Genomic DNA, 19706 nt, shown 5'->3' with positions numbered 1-19706 from the left:
CTGATCATCACAGTGAAAAACTCCAAAGTCTCTCTGGTCGGATTTTATACACCGTTTCACTGTTGGATGCAGATTCTCACGTACAATTTTAAGTTTTCTACGATAAGTTTCCTAAAGGGCACTTGGTCTCATTGACACTCACTTCTGGGACCATGCAACCTCTAGCGTTATGTGTCAGAAGGCTGTATTGACAGTGCAGTAATCGATTGCTACAAAGTTAATTCATCAAAGATATGCAAGAACGCAGCAGACCAGACTAATAAGCCTGTAGCAGGAAAAAAGTAGTCAAAATAGAGAATTACTTAGATTTAAATTTAACTTGTTTTGATTGGCTTCTTTCTGATTCCTTCCTTACTTTCACTCACCCCTGGGCCTCATTTTACATCAAAATATCCATGATACTGCTCAAATCAGTTATGATACCTGGTACACATTCTCCGAAGGTTCCGGCTATTTTCATTAAAGCAAGTAGTATATCCAACAACATCCCTCCCCCCAACCCCGATCTTTATGGTAGTCTGAGTTGCAACACAGTAAATTGGCCTGCCACACGGAATCCAATCAGAGTGCTCCGAATGGATTGGGTCATACACATGTCAGCCTGAGGTTATGAGACACAGCAACCTGATCTGGCACCTGGCATGAATAATTGAGTTTGGAGTGCACAGTGCCATCCTAACCAGATTCATCTTAGGCCTCAGGTTATGAATTGTAACACAGCAAGCCAATCTGGTGTAATCTAAATGGAATATGCTGCATAGAGTAGCAATACTATCCTGGGGGTTTGCTGATGTTAACTAGGGCGTGAAGGGGCTCCCACCAACAGCTTTTACACCTACAGTCTTGTGCTAATCCTGAGATAGAGGTCACCTCTCCAACACATCCAATATAGTGGCTTGCTTCAACCTTCTTCATATTTTACTACTCTCTCTGATGTAATGTAAAATCATTGGCTGTGTTCTCTACAAAAATACTGCTTCTGCTTTCTTTAAAATCCTCAATAATTGTCTAATTGATCAATAATTGATCAAGGCAAGTTTAGAGAACTGACTGAAGAATCATGTTTTTTCACCCATAGTGTCTGCTTCTGGTAGCCCTGTATTTCTAAGATCTTAACAACAACACCAACCACTTATATTATTTAATGCCTTTAATGTAATGGAATGCCCCAAGGCGCTCCTCAGGAGCATTATAGAACAGTATGACAATGAACCACGTGAGGAGGTTTTAGGTCAGATGACTTAATAGCCTTCTCATCAAAAATTTGGTTAAAGAGGTAAGTTTTAAGGAGTGTCTTCAAGAAGGAAATTGAAGTGGAGAGGCAGAGAGATGTAGGGAGGGAGTACCAGAGCTTGGAGCCTAAGTAACTGAAGGCACAGCCAATGATGGAGCAATTATAATTGGGAATGCACAAGTGGTTAGAATTAAAGGAGTGCAGATATCTTGGAGGGTTGTAGGGTTGGAGGAGATTACAGAGATAGGGATGGGTGTGGCCATAGAGGGATTTGAACACAAGGATGAGGATTATAAAATCAAGATCAAAATCTTTCAATATCTCCCCTGCTGTAAAGGCCAGGGAGGGAAACAATGGGTAGAATTTAATAGAGCCCATTGCGACAGGAAAGATGGCTGCTGGACCCTCTAAATCACACAGCAGGCCATTGGTCAGCCTGCTGGTAATAGGAAAACCTTAAGGAAGGCTGCAGGATGCTGATGTGTGTAACTTCCATGATCGCAGAATGTCAATTAGGCTCATTAATGAGTAACTTGTCACCAATTATCCCTGAACCCACAGGAAATAAGAGCAGGCTCAGGGGTTGAATGGGAGGTGCATGGCACTCCCATGCCTCCCAGAACAGTCTGTTGGGTTTTCTTGGGGCATAGTTTAAGTGGGGGGGGTTCTTTGTTCACCAGCATTCAGTGCCCGATCGAGGGACCCAGCATCGGGAAAGCCAGCCCCTGCCCTTGCCTCTGACCCGCATGCCCCCCCACCCTCTCCGGTGACCCCTTCACTGTGACTCCCATCCTGCCTCACTTACCTGCATCCAGGAATCCAGTGACGGTCCCTGCAGCACTGCCAGCAGCAGCCACCACTAGGAGCTACCCAGCCTCTGATTTGTCAGCAGCTTTCGGGCGCGTGATTCTCACCACACCCCCAGGATCCTAAATCCTGGGGAAGGCCTGATGCTGGCCAGTTAAATGTCTGATGACCAGATGGGCACTTAATGTGGTGGGGCAACCCCCACGGAAGCGACGCAGTGTTCTCACCGGTTCTCCAACTGGTGGGTGGGATGTGGGACTCTGGTGCCCTCATTGAATCCCGGGCCTTTGATTCACAACCTCCAACATTGACATTACAAGATGATTCTGACCTGAAGTATTGTTTCCTCTACCAGTATGGAAACAGCGATATTTATTCTTGCTCCTGTCACACTTCATGTGAGCTACATTGCTACAGTAATGGGATATAAAGCCTCCCTTGGGGAGAAGGGCACTATTAATTTCTTTTCCGTATTTTTATATCCTTAATTGCTGGAGTTGGTTCCAACTGGGCAATATTTTCAGTAATCATTGCTTCACAATAACACCAGTCCATATTAATGACCTCCTCAATCCTGTGTGCCAGGCTTAGCTCAGTGATAACCTTCTCACTCTGAGGCAGAATATTCTGGGTTCAAGCTCCACTCCAAAGACCTAAATGCATAACTTTGGCTAATGGTCCACTGACACAGGACTGGATTATAACTTTTCAACTTGCTGCCAGCGCATGGGGAGCTTGAAAGTTTCAGAAGCACATATGCCAGTGGTTTTTTAATGCAGCCGTTGCATTTGCATCTGACTTCCAGGTGATGACAACCTGCATTGTTCAATTTCAGCTCAACTATTTAAAGGCCCCCTGTCAGGATGAGGCTTGAAGCATTGTGCAGGTGCTTAAATAGAGCTACAATCTGCAGCAATGGACTCACAACATTGAAAGGTAGCACCAAGTCTGCTTCATTGATGGCAGCTCACCACCACCTTCTCAAGGACAGTTAGGGATGGGCAATAAATGCTGGCCTAGCCAGTGATGCCCACATCCCATGAGCGAATAACCTCGCAAGTTAGCTATTTTTATTATATATTGTCACTAGTGGTTGCTACTGTTCTTGTGATCACCCTGTGATTGGCTACATTATTCCCTACTAGAAACATGGGACCAAATCTTCTGGTCTCTGGATCGTCTGAGACTGGACGTACGACTGAGATGCACGTCAGGATATTGTGGAAGTCCTGATGCGTGGACCTCTGTGGGAATTGCCTGGGACATTTCAACTTCTGATGGGCAATTCACCTGCTCCACATGACCCTCTGTGAATGTCTCTGATTCTGGGTTAGAGTTGGAGACTTGGGACAGTTCCAATGTACTTACCTGAATGGTTACCCAGAAAATGTGAGACAGATTAAAACCTAGTCTAAATCCTGGGTAACTACACAGCTGACAACTAATCACCTCGCCCATCCCAGTAACCCCCCAACTACACCCCGACATCCTGATTGTCCTTCCGATCCCTTGACCATACCCCCAAGACTTGCCGACTACCCCCAACCCCACTGACCACCCAACTACTCTCCTGACTTCCCGACAACCTGACTACCCTTCCAAACACCCGACTACCCTCTCAAACCCCCCGACTACTCTCTCAACCCTCCTACTGCCCTCCCAACCTGACCCGACTACCCTTCCCACCTGACCCGACTACCTTCCCAACCTGACCTGACTACCCTCCCGACCTGGCCTGACTACCATTCAGCCTGCCTACCCACTCACCCACTTACTCATTCTTTCAATCACCCATTCACGAACATTCAGACTGAATATTTAAATTTACCACATGGCAGTCAGTGCTGTAAAAAGGGGGCGTGTCTTGTCTCTCCCTGATTCTACTATAATCCAGTGGGGTTCTTCGATGGTCGCTGCACTCCTCATTTCTGGGACAGCCACGTGCAGAAGACACCAGTAGAAATGTGGAGTAGCGCTGGGTTGAGGAAATTTCCGGACACAGAGGCAATCCCATGAGGGTTGCTGCTCCTTGGAAGATCCAGGCCATGGAGGGGGAAATATTGGGTCTCAATCTTCTGTAGCTGATGATATTTCACTAATTACTACAACAGCAGAAGCAGACAGCCACCAGCTTTCCAACTCCCCCCACATGCTTCAGTTTAATACATTGGTGCTCTAATAACAAGGGGCATGTTTGCACCAAGGAGATGTAAATAACACATAAGAAATCTTGCACCACAATATTCCTTAGTCTTGGTGATGATTATGGCAAGAGCCCTAGAGTTCCTTTCGGGTTTGGATGAACTTTATTCATGTGCTGGAACACTGATCATTAGATGTACAAACCGCAAAGACTGAATATAGACATGAGTGTTAACTCAAAAGGTCACTGCTATAGACTTCCAATTAAAAGGAGCAATCAAAAACTGGCACACACCTACATATTAAAGAATGCTTTGTGTTTGATAACAAGCCAATGTCATTAGATTTAGAATGCAGACATAAAGAACATGCACACACACTGCACCTGTTTCAGCTAAACAAAATAAGTGACAGCCTTTCGCTGGTTCGTTCGGACAATGTCTTGACCAATCAGAGTCAAGATGCTTGGTTTAAATTTCAAAAAATATTTGGCAGTTAATCGTCAGTCACCATAAACTGGTGCATTCTCCATGTCAACGCCTCTATCAATCGGAGTCCACTTGCCAACCAATCGGCACTCTCTTGTCATACAGTTTAAACATGTTGTTTTCCCACACATTAGTATTTTCTTGCAAATTGTCCTGATAAGTGTAAGACAAAAAGCTTTGACAAAAATGTCTCTTTCTTCAGCAATACTCAAGATTTTAGAATTGCCATTAAATGATCCTTGGGAGGTGGTGGCGTAGTGATCCAGGGGCCCAGCCTAAGACTCATGAGTTCAACCCCACCATGGCAGCTGGTGGAATTTAAATTTAATTCCTAAATCTGGCATTAAGAATTAGTCTCAATAATAGTGGCCATGAATTGATTGCCGTAAAACCCATCTGGTTCACTAATGCTCCTTTGGGGAAGGAAATCTGCTGTCCTTACCTGATCTGGTCTACATGTGATTCCAGACCCACAGCAATGTGGTTGATTCTTTAATGGCCTCAGCAACAGCCTGACCTAGTTCATAATCATGGAATCATACCTTACAGACAATGTTCCAGGCACCACCATCAGTATCCCTGGGTATGTCCTGTCCCACCAGCAGGACAAACCCTGCAGAGGTGATGGCACAGTCAATGGGGAGGGAGTTGCCCTCGGAGTAATCAACATTGACACTGCACCCCATGAAGTCTCATGGCATCAGGTCAAACATGGGCAAGGAAATAAAAACAGAAAATGCTGGAAGAACTCAGCAGGTCTGACAGCATCTGTAGAGAGAGAAACAAGAGTTAACGTTTCGAGTCAGTATGACTCTTTTTCAGAGCTAAAGGCTAGTGGAAATATAATGGATGTTATGCTGTTTAAATGGGGGTGGAGCGGGTGGGCAAGGAAACCTCCTTTTGATTACAACCACCACCACCACCACCCTCCCCTCAGCTGATGTATCAGTGCTCCTCCATGTTCAACACCAATTGGGTGAAATACTGAGGATAGCAAGGGCACAGAATGTATCCCAGGTGGGGGAATTTCAATGTCCATCACCAAGAGTGGCCCAGTAGCACCACTATTATCCGAGCTGGCTGAGTCCTAAAGGATACAGCTGCGAGGCTGGGTCTACGCCAAGTGGTGAGAAAACCAACAAAAGGGAAAAACCTACTTGATCTCATCCTCACCAATTTACCTGTCATAGGTGCAATTGTCCATGACAGCAATGTTAGGAGTGACCACCTCACAGTCCTTGTGGAGATGGAATCCCACCTTTACACTGAGGATACCCTCAAACATGTTGTGTGGCAGTACCACCATACTAAATGGGATAGATTTTGAACAGATATAGCAACTCAAAACAGGGCAACCATGAGGCGCTCTGGGTCAGCAGCAGCAGCAGAATTGTATGCAATCACAATCTGTAACCTCAAGGCCCAGCATATCCCCTAATCAAGTTGGGGGATCAATCCTAGCTCAATGATGAGTGTAGGAGGGCATGCCAGGAGCAGCAGCAGGCATACTTAAAACTGAGGTGTCAACCTGGTGAAGCTACAACACAGGATTGCATGCACGCCAAACAGTGGAAGCATCAAGTGATGGACAGAGCTAAGCAATCCCATAACCAAGATCTAAGATCTTAGATCAGAACCAAACTCTGCAGTCATGCCATATGCAGTTGTGAACGGTGGTGGATAATTGAACAACTAACAGGAGAAAGAGGCTTTACAAATATCCCAATCCTCAATGATGGGGGAGCCCAGCACATCAGTGCAAAAGACAAGGCTGAAGCATTTGCAACCAGCTTCAGCCAGAAGTGCCAGGTAGATGATTCATCTTGGCCTCCTCCTGAGATCCCCAGCATCACAAATGCCAGCATTCAGCCAATTTCAATTCACTACATGTCTCATCAAGAAATAGCAAAACTGAAGTCAATGGGAACCAAGCGGAAAACTACCCACTGGTTGGAGTCATACCTAGCACAAAGGAAGATGGTTGTGGTTGTTGGAGGCCAGTCATCTCAGTTCCAGGACATCACTGCAGGTGTTGCCTTCATGGCATTATCATTGCTGAATTCCCCCATTTACCAACATCCTGGTGGTTAGTATTGATCAGAAACTGAACTGGACTAGCCATATAAATACTGTGGCTACAAGAGCAGGTCAGAGATTGGGAATTCTGTGGAGAGTAACTCAACTGCTGACTCCCCAAGCCTGTCCACCATCTACAAAGCAAAAGTCAGGAGTGTGATGGAATACTCTCCACTTGCCTGGATGTGTGCAGCTCCAACAATGAAAACACTCAAAAACACTCAAGAAGCTTGACACCATCCAGGACAAAGCAGCCCACTTGATTGGTACCCCATTCACCACCTTAAACATTCACTTCCTCCACCACCGGTGCACAGTGGCAGCAGTGTGTACCATCTACAAGATGCACTGCAGCAACTCATTAAGGCTCCTTTGACAGCACCTTCCAACCCTCTACCACCTAGAAGGACAAGGGTACTTGATGCATAGGAACTCCACCACCTGCAAGTTCCCCTCCAAGCCACACAGCATCCTGACTTGGAACTAAATGCCCATTGCTTCATTGTTGCTGGGTAAAAATAAGAAAGAAGAAAAGAAAATAGGAGCAGGAGTAGGTCATTCGGCCCCTCAAGCCTGCTCCGCTATTCAATATGATCATGGCTGATCCTCTGTCTCAGTGCTGTACTTCTGCACTCTCTCCATACCCCTTAACACCTTTAGAGTGCAGAAATCTATCTATTTCCTTCTTAAATATATTCAGTCTCTTGGCCTCCACAGCCCTCTGTGGTAGAAAATTCCACAGGTTCACCATCTGGAACTCCCTCCCCAGCAGCACTGTGGGTGTACCTACATCACATGGACTGCTGTGGTTTAAGAAGGCGGCTCACCACCACTTTCTCAGGGGCAATTAGGGTTGGGCAATAAATGCTGGCCTAGCTAGCGATACCCATATCCCGTGAACGAATAAATAAACTTATAAAAGTCATTGCTTGGAAAAATATTTTTATTCCATATTCACATCAACTTTGCTCAAGATGTTTTCACTGCCCTGCCTATTATTAAGTTACTGAATCAAGTGATGTCTTATCCTCTGTAGCTTTCCTGCACAATTTCAATTACACCATTAAATTGCTTCAGTACAATTCACAAGTCCTATTTTTGTATGCTATTTTTGCTAGCTATCCAACATAAGTGTTTTATTGAATGTGATTCTGTAGATAATTGGATAATGGAGCATCTCTGCCTACTTCCAGGTAAATGAAATGCTCAATTGAAGAGCATTTCAATGCAAAACCAAACCAGATCACAGGCCTGTGTTTCCTGAAATGTCACAAACTGATCTGATCATTTACTGTTTGTGTTAGATTGAGTAATGTGGCTGGTGCAATACTTGGCACACAAGTGGAAAACTGAGTTTTAATCTTAAATTTCACAAATGGAAGGCTTTCTGAATCCATAGAGTGATTTAATCTAAATGCACACAGCAGAAACACAATTTTATTTCCATGTCATTTACAGATCTTTCCCCTAAGGCCCCTAGTCTTGAAGGTGAACACACAGTTGCTAAAAATCCTTTCCTTTTTCTCCAGGCTCTGGGCACTGCCATATGGTTGGCCTGCAAGAAGGTTAATGGCTCAGTGCAGAAACTAGCAGCATTGTTGGGCCTGTGCAGTGGCATGGATAGGGTTATCAGGAAAATCTGTACACTCTTCTTTTTCTTCCTGTGCCATATACCATTTGCCAACTAAGAGAGAGGATAAGAAACATGTGTTCTTCTTAGCTCAGAATGGGCTCGTGCCTCCTTCCTCTATTTTCTTGCATCCCCATAGGCAAAGATGACATTAGGAGAAACCTAGCTGTATATGTATGTCTTACCATTCTGTAGCATGTCTTTTTAGGGCTCCAGTGTGTAGCTTGCCACCCAAACAAAAACTATTGCAACAGAAAAATAAGAGGGAGTGAGGCTAAAGTAACATCATCTACCTGTAATGGAATTATCTGCAGCACCATTAATTTCCCTCTGGCTGCAAGGACAAAACAAGAAAATACTTATCTGTTCCTGGCTTTTATCTAAATCAGCATATGTCAATTATTCTTTCATATATTGCTCATTCCCTCTAACTTTATGTTTATATGCCAGTGAATTATACACTAATGCACACATATTACATCTCATCTTATTCATCAGAAAGGAAATGGCTTTCTTAAGCATGAGCTTAGCCGACATTGAAAGGTATAATTTGCCGTCCAAAGACTCAGTGCACTTAGACCAGATTAAATGACCTTAATTTCCATTTTTTTTTTGTACATCCATGTAAATGTTTGTTAATTTTTCGGTTTGAACACTTCATTATTCATTAACCTTTGGAGTCCCCTCGGTCTGAATGTACGGTTAAGGTTTTTAAATTGCTCAATCAGTGGAGAATAAACTGGCGCTTTTCCAAGTGAATATATTTAACTGCAGCATATTAAATATCTGCTCCTGGCATAAATCCTTACCTGACTAGAGTCAGACTGGCCTTGCAGAAATTGTCTTCCAGAATTCCCATTGCAATGGCACTAGCCAGGTAAGTTTATTATCAATATGCCTGTCAGATAAGCAAACACTTTTATATTCATTTAGTCCTTTATTGTTTTTCATTTAGTTCTTCATTGTTTTAAGGGAGGAAAGTGAAGCACTGCTGCATTTAAAAAACTGAGAGGGAAATACTTATTTAACCTTCTATTTATATAAAACATTGAACTTAAGTGTCAGCCCAGATTCTGCGCTCAAGTCCTGTGGAGATGTTTGAACCCATAATGTTTTAGCTCAAAAGTGTACAAGCATGGAGTCAAACTGATACCTAAATAATCTGAGCTTGAAGCTTTGCCCAAAAATTACATTCTGCAGGGAAGAGATATGGCTTACAAAGGAGGGAGAGGAAAAAAAGGAAGTTTTCTGGCCGGAGTACAGAGTAAGGAATCAACGATACTTTGTATTATTGTACAGGTTTTCCAGACCCAACCTTGGCAGGAACCGGCGCAAGGTTTGTAAGATTGTCGTGTTTTGGGATTGTCTCTTTAATTCAGGGTAAAACGAAGGAATGAAGGGGCTCATGTGACCTGTTCTGAATTCTACACGACAGCAAGCTTGGGTAGCTTGAATGTTAAAGGTTAAAGGGAACCCAGGTTGTTCTACTGGGGAAAAGATGCAAGATATTCATATCTGCAAACAATAACCTGGACAGCTGGACTCACAGTGACTGTTGTCTTCAAGTCCCAGGGACATGTTAGAAATGACAAGTTTTATAAACAGTTATATGTTAAACTGTCTATTTAATTCCAAGGCAGAATGAAGTTTGGGGGGCAGGGAGGGAATAGAAGAAATCTAATTACTATTTTTGCCAGGATACAAGGCCCATGTCATTCACGTTACCATGGAGATGGGCTTTGAGAAGGGAAGAGTCCATAGCTGTTATAGATCAGGTTGCAAGCTTTCCTAAAGTATCACTGAACCTCAGAGCCAAGGTCAGTCTGCAAGAGTCTAAGGTAGAGAGAGAGAGAGAGAGAGAGAGAAGAGAGATAGAGGCAGTAAGTTTCTATTGTTCACCATGCAGAATACTGGTGGCAGTTTACTCAGACTGAATAGACTAAATTTGTAAGGGTTTAAACAAGGCTGGAAGATTCGCCTAGCATTGGCTAGGAAGAGGAATCTTTAAGGTAATCCTCACCATGAAAGTCATTTCAGGGATTAGGGGTTACCTGATTGGAAAAAGTCAAAGCAAGCCACCGGGAGCTGAGAATAGCTTTAGACTGGTTCCTGGAGAATGAAAAGTCCACTTAAGAGACATTATAACCATGGAGAGAGATTTTCTGTCATTTAAAAGTTAAATGGGGAATCTTTTCTGGAGTTTAGAGTATAAGTTGCCTACTGAATAGTGTTTAGACATGGGTTGTTTTAGTTTGATTATTACAGTGAAAGTCTTAAAACTTGAAATCTTGTGGGATCCTTCCAGTCAGCCACTGAAATTTGAATATTTTTCTAAAACTTATCAGTCTCTACATGGATTGTTACAACTTTTATCATTTCTACAGCAGAAGACTTCTTCTATTTTTGTCAAAAATGTGAGAGCATTCATTCCGTCTGGCTTCTGGGGACTTTCACTTGATCAGGGACACTGACCTGAAGCTATTTCTATCTTCTTCCTGTGGATAGTGTTTGTTGCTTTTCATTCAGACAATCCAAGGACAGTTGATGGGGCTGTTTGAAGTAGATAATAATTTTATAGAATCACACAGCACAGAAAGAGGCCATTTGGTCCATCATGCCTGTGCTAGGCCTTTGAAGTTGGTTCCATTCCCCTGCTCTTGCCCCTCAGCTCTGCAAATGTTTCCCTTTCAACTATATATCCAATTTCCCTTTGAAAGCTACTATAGAATCTGCTTCTGCCACCCTGTCAGGCTGTGCATTTCAGATCATAACAACTCGTTGTGTAAAAAAGCCTTGCCAATTGCATTAAATCTGTGTCCTCTGCTTACCAACCCTCCTGCCAGAAGAAACCATTTCTCCTTATTTATCTCCACCAAAACCCTTCGTAGTTTGAACACCTCTATTAAATCTTCCTGTAACCTTATCTGCTCTGGGGAGCCAAGAAATGCATACTTCTGCTGTTAAAAGATTTGCAAACCATTTGACAAAAGAGCTAATAGTATCCAGTTTCAAGTTTTTGAAGATATTTAACTTCCTTGTGCCTCATAAAGTCACTACACTTTCAATAGACTTCTGATACCTTACCTTAGATTTCAGATGATTTTCAGAAAATATACTGCTCAAAAATGTACCTTATTTACAAAGATTTAACATGGCCTTTTAAATATGAGGAATAGTTGAAAGTGAAGCATATTTGCCTTCCATGTGCTTGTCTGAATATCATATTGCTTCGTGCTGGTTTTGGACTCATATGTTTGGTAAACTGATGCTAAGGTCTGTTTGCACTGGGAAATGGCATGGACGTAGGCTTCCTGAACTATCCTCTGTCATAAAGGACTTGGCAGTAAATCCACAATGCAGCCAAATGGATTTATTCTTTAAATAATCATGTAAGTTCAAATAACGATGCAATTACTAAATCCATCACTTTAAAAGATGATGACTCTTAATTGTGGCTTCTCTCTTTAAATACTGGTGATGAAGCTATGAGAAGGAGTTGGTGATGTCATGGTAATGTCACTGGACCAGTAACCAGAGGCCCAGGCTAAAGCCCTGGGATATGAGTTGAAAGCTCATCACAACAGCTGGTGGAATTTAAATTATATTAATAAAATCTAGAATATAAAGCTAGTCCCAGTAATGGTGACCATGACAACCATCATTGATTATTATAAAAACATATCTGGTTCACTAATGCCCTTTAGGGAAGGAAGCCTGCCATTCTTACCCAATCCAGTAAGACTTAAGGCAGTTGACTCTTAACTGTGCCCTGAAATGGCCGAGCAAGCCACTCAGTTTAAGGGCAAATAGGGATGGGCAACAAATATTGGCCTTGCCAGCAGCACCCAGATCTCATGAAAGAATAAAAAAAATAGATTTATAATTTATTTAAAGCCTCTGCTTTGGTTGGCCATAGTCAATACAGTGGACAATCTTGTTCACAATTACATAAGCATATATTTACAGGAAAACATCTATACCTAATTAGCAAATATGTGAGGGTGTTTATAAAATTAGTAGCATTATCCTGATTCAGTGAGGATCATTCTCTTGGCACAAACTGGTTGCATCCTGTTTTCCTTATATATATTTCAAAGATTCTCTGTATATAAAATGGCAATTTTACTTGGTGTTCCCCTATGCGATGCCATTGAGTGATAGAATACAGGTAAAATGACTGACTGATGTGAGCAGATATCAGCTACTTCCACATTGGAGAGGGACTGGGCTGAGGGTGTAACCCTGGGCATGCCTCCAACCTTGGAAACAGTCAGCATCAGAGCCCCACTGTCAGAGGCTGGAGCAAATGACTGGAGCACCATCCTCTCAACTACAATGTGGTGTGTTGCACAGGGGCATCTAGAACAGGAGAATGAAATAAAATGAAGGAAAAGATCTGACTTTGTAAAGAAGAGTTTTATGGGTTTTAAGTACAACTGAAGATAAAACACTCAGAGGCTTAAATGCAAGAGCTTAGCTGAATATCAGAGGAAGTGCAGTACCCGTTGTTCTTGAGTGGAAACAAACGTTTGGAATCCTGGTGCAACTCCAAATCCCAGCTCGTGTACAAATGGTGGCTCAGACTGAGTATGCAGCTGTACCCTTATCCCAGCTTCAAATGTGGTGTCTTCTGTAAGAGAGAGGAAACAATTGCAAACACTTAGCAACAAAGGAAAGCTGATCAGAAATATGGTCTTAGAGTAGATGCAGCAAATCTATATAGACTTTTGTCCAGTAGTTACTGATGTGTCCAGTAGTTACCATGAAGATGCTGCTGACGTTAACTAAAACATTTCTTGTTATCCATCTCTAAACACACCAAATATGCATATGTATTCCAAATGGTAGTAGAAGATTAAGCAACAAATGGAAAGAGGAGGCTTGATGTACGTCCCCATTCCCAATGATAGTGGAGACGATCACTCAAGGTCAAAAGGCAATGTTAAAGCAGTGGCAACCATCTGCAGCCATAAGCGCCAAGACAATGACTAATCTCAGTCTCATCCTGCTGTCCTCACCATCACAGCTGCTGGTCTTCAGGCAATTCAATTCACTCCACGTAACATCAAGAAACAGCTGATTGCACTGGATATAACAAAGGCTAAGGGCCCTGATACCAACTCAGATGTAGCACTGAAGATCTGTGCTCCAGAACTAGCTATGCCTCCAACTAAGCTGTTCCAGAATTACCTGGAAAAACTCAGCAGGACTGGCAGCATCGGCGGGGAAGAAAAGAGTTGACGTTTCGAGTCCTCATGACCCTTCAGGGTTATGAGGACTCCAAACGTCAACTCTTTTCTTCTCCGCCGATGCTACCAGACCTACTGAGTTTTTCCAGGTAATTCTGTTTTTGTTTTGGATTTCCAGCATCCGCAGTAGTTTTTTGTTTTTAAGCTGTTCCAGTGCAGCTACAACACCAGCATCTATCTGACAAAGTGGAAAATTGTCCAGATCTGTCCTATCCACAAAAGCAGGGCAAATCCAACCTGTCAACTACTGCCACATCAGTCTACTCTCAATCATCAGCAAAGTAATGGGAAGTGATGATGACAGTGCAATCAAGTGGCACTTATTCACTATTAACTTGCTGTGATTGCGCAGTTTGGGTCCCATTGGGACTACACGGCTCATTACAGCCTTGGTCAAATATGGTGAAAAAATGCTGAATTCCAGAGGCAAGGTGAGAGTGACAGCCACTGGCATCAAGGCAGTATTTGACTGAGTGTGGAATTGAGGAGCCTTAGCAAAACTGAAATCAATGGGGAATAGGGGAAAACTCTATACTGCCCCAACATTTTTTTCATCAATGACCTTCCCTCCACCATTAGGTCAGAAGTGGAGATATTGGCTGATGACTGTACAGTGTCCAGTCCATTTTCAATTTCTCAGGCGATGAAACAGTCCATAACCACATAAAGCAAGACCTGGACAACACCCTCGCTTGAGCTGGTAAGTGACAAATGATATTCATGCTACACATGTCCAAAAAGAGAAAATAGAAACACGTTGGTATTCAATAGCATTACCAACACTGAATTTCCTCCCCCCACCCCTCCACCCCCCCCATCAACATCCTGGGATAAACATTGGCCAGAAACTTAACTGGACCAGCCACATAAATACTGTGGCTCTAAGAGCAGTTCAGGGGCTGAGTATTCTGCTACAACTGTCTCACCCTCTGATTCCTGAAAGCCTTTCCACCACCTATAAGGCACAAGTCGTGTGTGTGAATACTCTCCACTGGCCTGGATTGGAGCAGCTCGAACAACACTCAAGAAGCACAACACCGTCCAGGACTGGGCAGCTGCTTAATCATTCACATCCACGTCCAGTGGCTGCAGTATGTACTATATACCAGATGCACTGCAGCAACTTGCCAAGGTTCCTTTGATCTCACCTTCCAAACCCACCACATCTACCAACTAGAGAAGCAAGGGCAGCAGATGCTTGGAATGCTACCACCTCCAAGTTCCCTTCTAAGTCACACACTAGCCCCAGGTGAAAGTACACCATGTCACTGGGTCAAAATCCTGAAACTCCCTCCCTAACATCACTCTTGGAGTGCTCACACCACACAGACTGCAGTAGTTCAAGAAGGTAGATCACCTTCACTTTCCCAGAGGCCAGTGATGCCCACATCAGTGAATGACTCATAAAAGCCACATACAGCACATATACACAAACAATTAACAACCGTATATAATTCACATGTGGATAAATGCATCACACACGCACCCATGTAATTGCTACACACATGCAACTCCTTCACACTCACCACATGCACACACCAACCACATTCAAAACACACACACACCCCACATACATAGTTATAGTTAGGTCACAGATCAGCCATGATCACAATGAATGATGTAACAGGGTTGAGGGGCTAAAAGGTCCATTCATGTTCCTATATGCCGCATACACATACATGCCACACATACACCTCCTACACCAGGGCCTCATACACACACACGTCATATACATAAACATTCACACACACACACACACACACACACACACTCTCTTAATGTACAGAAAATATGTAAACTAAGTTTACTTTTAATGTGCAAATATCTTTCCCCATCAGCTTGTTTTTGTTTTCATGCCACTTTCATCATCCAACATTTATTTGGATATATGATCCAATTTCTTATAAAACTGTGTAATTCACAATACAGTAATATTCCATTGACAAATGCACCGTTACTCAGTAATTTACAAAATACTTTTTCAAAGAAGCAGATTGGGAAAGTGCATTTTCTCAGGTGCTAGTAGAAAAAAAGGAGACACATAATGCTTATAACAATCACATCTGAACTCAGATTCTCAGAAAGCCTTTGAGTGATTGTAAATTCTGTTAAGAATATCCAAAGCCTCATGACATGTACATCTATGTATTTGTAGCCACTCAATATTGTAGCATGTTCAATGGCTTATTTATATCGTGGAAACACTTCAAGTAATGCTTTGCAATAATGCCTCTGGGTGCCCTTGTTATGTTTTATTCGTTATCCAGGGGGGACTTCACAACAGCCAAGAACAATAGCCACGCACAAGACAAGGGTTTTAAGCTGTGAATCACAACCTTTGTGTTGAGGCATTGTGCAGTCTTCACTGGCATGGCAAGGCGCACAGAAATAAGTGAGCAAAAGCTGACTGATGAGCCAATACTGAGTTGCACAGCCTGCTAATAATTCGAAAAAAATAGCCGTCTCCACTTCTGACTGCAATGTGTCTATTCTCACTGAAGGGGCACTCCTATGAACACCTCTTTTGATGGGTCTTGAATCTTGCAAAGGCATCAGCAAAGCAGACATCTTACTTGCTCTGTGTTATACAGATTCTCGACCTAACTATTTTTGCAATAGAGTCTCAGCGAGCTTTGTATTCCTTTGGTATCTGGTGAATGGTCCCAAATAAAACTTACTGGCCTAGAAATTGGGCCATGTAATGCCTGTTTTTTGGGCATTATGCAGCCGCCTGATTCTCCAAAATGGCGGTCAGGAAGTATGCATACAAATTGATAATTAGGCAAAAATGAGCACTCCTGAATTTCTCGGACTAACTTGTCCTCTTCTTTTATTGGGTGACTGATCGCTGTATTTTCCAGATTCTTCCGATTTTATTTCATATTTCCAGCAATTAGTTTTTCTTTTCTCTCCTATTTGTATTTCACTGATTTTCTGAATGTCTAATTTAGTTAGAAACGAGTGCTGCTGTCATCAAGACAACTGACCTGGAGTAGTTATCAAGTCTGCCAGAGTGAGAGAATTTAATTAATGTCACCATAGACACCGTGGGGGAATTTTTACCTACTAAAATGGCTGAGAAACTATCACAAACTCCCCACATTTCCAGTTTTAATGGAGGTAGGGTGGAGGTCAGGGAACTAACTGCTCCCCGAGAGGGGTGGCCTGTTTATATACTTTGATGAGGCTATTTGCCTCAGGTTTTACCTATTGGGCAACAAGGTTTCCCAGGGCCTCGGGAACCACAGCAGCTAAAGGGAAGTGAGGACTCCTGAACCCAGTAGACCTTATCAACACTGCCTGTGGTCCAGGAGGAGCAGGAGTGGTTCCCTCAGCCCATCAGGCCACCTGTAAACCACCCACAATCGGTCATTCTCCCCGCCTCCTTGATTAAGCCCCAACACACCCCCAAATCATGATGCTCCTCTGATCCATGATCTCCAATCTGCAAACAACTTGGTCTTTATGATCTCCTCCCCTCCTATTTCCCAATCTTGGTCTTTCCAATCTTTCCCTCTATCCTGCACTTCCCAGCTGTGACCTCTGAACTCTGACCTCTCCACCCTGGCGTTTCCCATGTCCCCGCGCATCTTCCACTGTGCTTTCCAACCTGCAGGCACCCCCAACTTCTGGCCTTTCCACTATGCCTGGGCCTTTATCATTTTCTCCCCGTCACAGCCCCCCACAGGCCTTTCTAATCTCCCCCTCCCATCTCTCTGCTCCCCACCTGTGCCCTGGTGCCCAATGCATTCCTACCTGACAGCCAGCGCAGTCAGCCTCTTGATCTGACCAGTGGTAGCCGGGAGACAAAGTTAAAGATGTTAATCAGGTCCTGCCATTAAATTCGGCAGAATCGGAAGGGAACTGGTTCTTTTGGGTTTCCCGGTCACAAAACTGCCCCCTCAAACTGCTCTCTTCCCATAAGCATCAGGGCCAGTGATTCACCCAGTCTGTTTTGTCATATTGTTTGCTCCTTTAGTTTGTGACTGATATAGGAATCACAGGAATACAAACAATACACAGCGAGTATGAGGGTTATTTATTGTAAATTGAACTGGAACATACATACACACCACAAGCCTAGGAGCACTTTTATACACCTCTTACTCTGTCAGTCTACACCCACAACACTAAGGTCATGTGAGGCATAACATCACTTCCTTTAGAGACTCGACGCTTACCATCTCTTCAGCCCCACAACATGTTTCTCAGTCACTGTTATAAAAACATGTAGGGTTATATGTGATTTACTGATGGTTGCACATACAGGTACAGCACGATGTGCAACCGAATCACTGGAATTGGGTTAGCATCATGCCATTGGGCTGGAAACCTCCTCTGACCCAGAAGTGCCAAAACTATCTGATAGTCCTTGTATATTGGAGAGTGAGTAGAATTTTACATTTAGAATCATAGGGCGGAATTCTCCCATCTGGGACTAAGTTGCCTGGTGAGGACAGGGGTGGGAATTGTTTCCCGCTGTGGAGGCCAATGGGAAATCCCGTGGTATCTTGCAACTCAGCGCAATTAATTATACAGCTGGGGATTTCCTGACGTCTTTTATAGCGGGACAGGCTGGATGGCGAGCACCCCGCCCTCATACCTGGGCGACATATTTAAAAAGTGCCTGGACATCCTCACCATCAAAATGAACCACGGAGGTGTCTGGAAGGGGAAGTGATGATCCAGCACCGAAGTTCAGTGTCATCTCCCTGCGCATCCTCCTGGACTATGTCAAGGTCAGGAGGGATGATGGGAGGAGAAGGCCGAGCAGGGAAACTAGCCCTGCATGGGTACCGGTGGCCATTGCCGTCAGTGCCCAGGCTTTCCAGAGCGGGTCAGCAATACAATGCTGCATAAGGATGAAATACCTCATTCGCTCCTCCAGGGCTGCTCACACCAACCACAAGGAGACCAATATAACAGAGTACACAATGCCTCAGTGGCAAGGGCATGGTCGTGCCTCATAGCCCTACTGCAGTGCATCCACTGTGTGGTGGGCTGACCACTGTGCCTCCTTTATCATTCCACATACAGACATCATTGCATGGAAGGGGGTGTGGGGTCGGTGGGGAGAACAATGAGCTCAGGTGCAGGGGGCACCTGCAGTTCTGCAAATCAGAGGCCTGTCTGAGCCTTCTCCTTGCAAGTGGACAGGTTCAGTGCTCTGGAGGGAGCTGGCCCTTGACCCTACCGTACAACTTGCAGCATAGTAATGCCATGTCACACAGCAGCGGGCTATCTTAAGAGTGGAAGAATGAGAATTGAATGTCAAGTCGCAACGTACAAATGGATGCAACATACAACTCCTCTCAAACATATTTCCTGTTGCCTTTGAGTAGGAGATGATGAGGCCCAACCGTCGAGAATGGGAGAAGATGGGTCGGGGGGGCAGGGGACACCCACACCTGAGGCCTTTCACAGGGCAGAATCATCCCAGATTTGTACTAAGTGCGATAGTGGGCGCGTGGTTACCCGCCGGCCGCGATGGTGGGTTTTTATGCTGTACGTCCCAAATACGCCACATTATTGATGCATTCCCAGGAAACACACCATTTCCGTGAGAAATGAAGAGAAAGAAATGAGAGTTCACCCACCATCACCCTGCCGCTGTATCACGCCGGGTGCCATATTTAAAGTCCAGCCGCAAGCACACATCTCCGTGTTTCCCGCTCACCACTGCTGCACGGAAGACAAGGCCCTGAAACCGAAGAAGACCGCAGCCCCCAGGTTCAGCGACGCGTCCCTCGAGTAACTTTTGGACGCAGTGGGGGCCGGCGTGATATCCTCCACCCCTCTCTGGCTGCAGGACAGGCAGCAACAGCAAGAACCCAACTTGGGAGGCGGTGGCAGCGGTGGTCAGTGCCAACGCCCTTCAAAAGAGGACAGCCACCCAGGGCCGCAAGAGAATGAATGATCTCCTCCGTTCCGCCAGGGTAAGTCACTCTTCTCATCACTCTCAACTCACACACTCTCAAACCGATCAAACGTCCACAGGGTCCTCACTGACGCTCACCACCCACACAGGCCCGGCATACTCATCATTTGGCCTGAAGGCGGACAAAGGATCAGTTGCTTCT

The 19706-nt window shown here is 44.2% G+C and overlaps 1 protein-coding gene across 3 annotated transcripts in view; it reads right to left on the bottom strand.

Moving 5' to 3' along the window:
• The window catches only part of LOC144667956 (acid-sensing ion channel 2-like), a 519367-nt gene that overhangs the window by 80431 nt on the left and 419230 nt on the right, over positions 1 to 19706 (bottom strand). For all 3 annotated transcript variants that reach the window (XM_078529603.1, XM_078529602.1, XM_078529601.1), the window contains exon 4: positions 12880 to 13007. In XM_078529603.1, coding sequence (XP_078385729.1) covers positions 12880 to 13007 — 128 coding nt within the window. The remainder of the gene's footprint in view (positions 1 to 12879; positions 13008 to 19706) is intronic.

The sequence above is a fragment of the Cetorhinus maximus genome, chromosome 25 (genome assembly GCF_964194155.1).
Source record: "Cetorhinus maximus chromosome 25, sCetMax3.hap1.1, whole genome shotgun sequence".
Classification (NCBI taxonomy): domain Eukaryota; kingdom Metazoa; phylum Chordata; class Chondrichthyes; order Lamniformes; family Cetorhinidae; genus Cetorhinus; species Cetorhinus maximus.
Note: the sequence above shows the minus strand (reverse complement) of the source record. Positions and strands in the feature narration are given on the sequence as shown.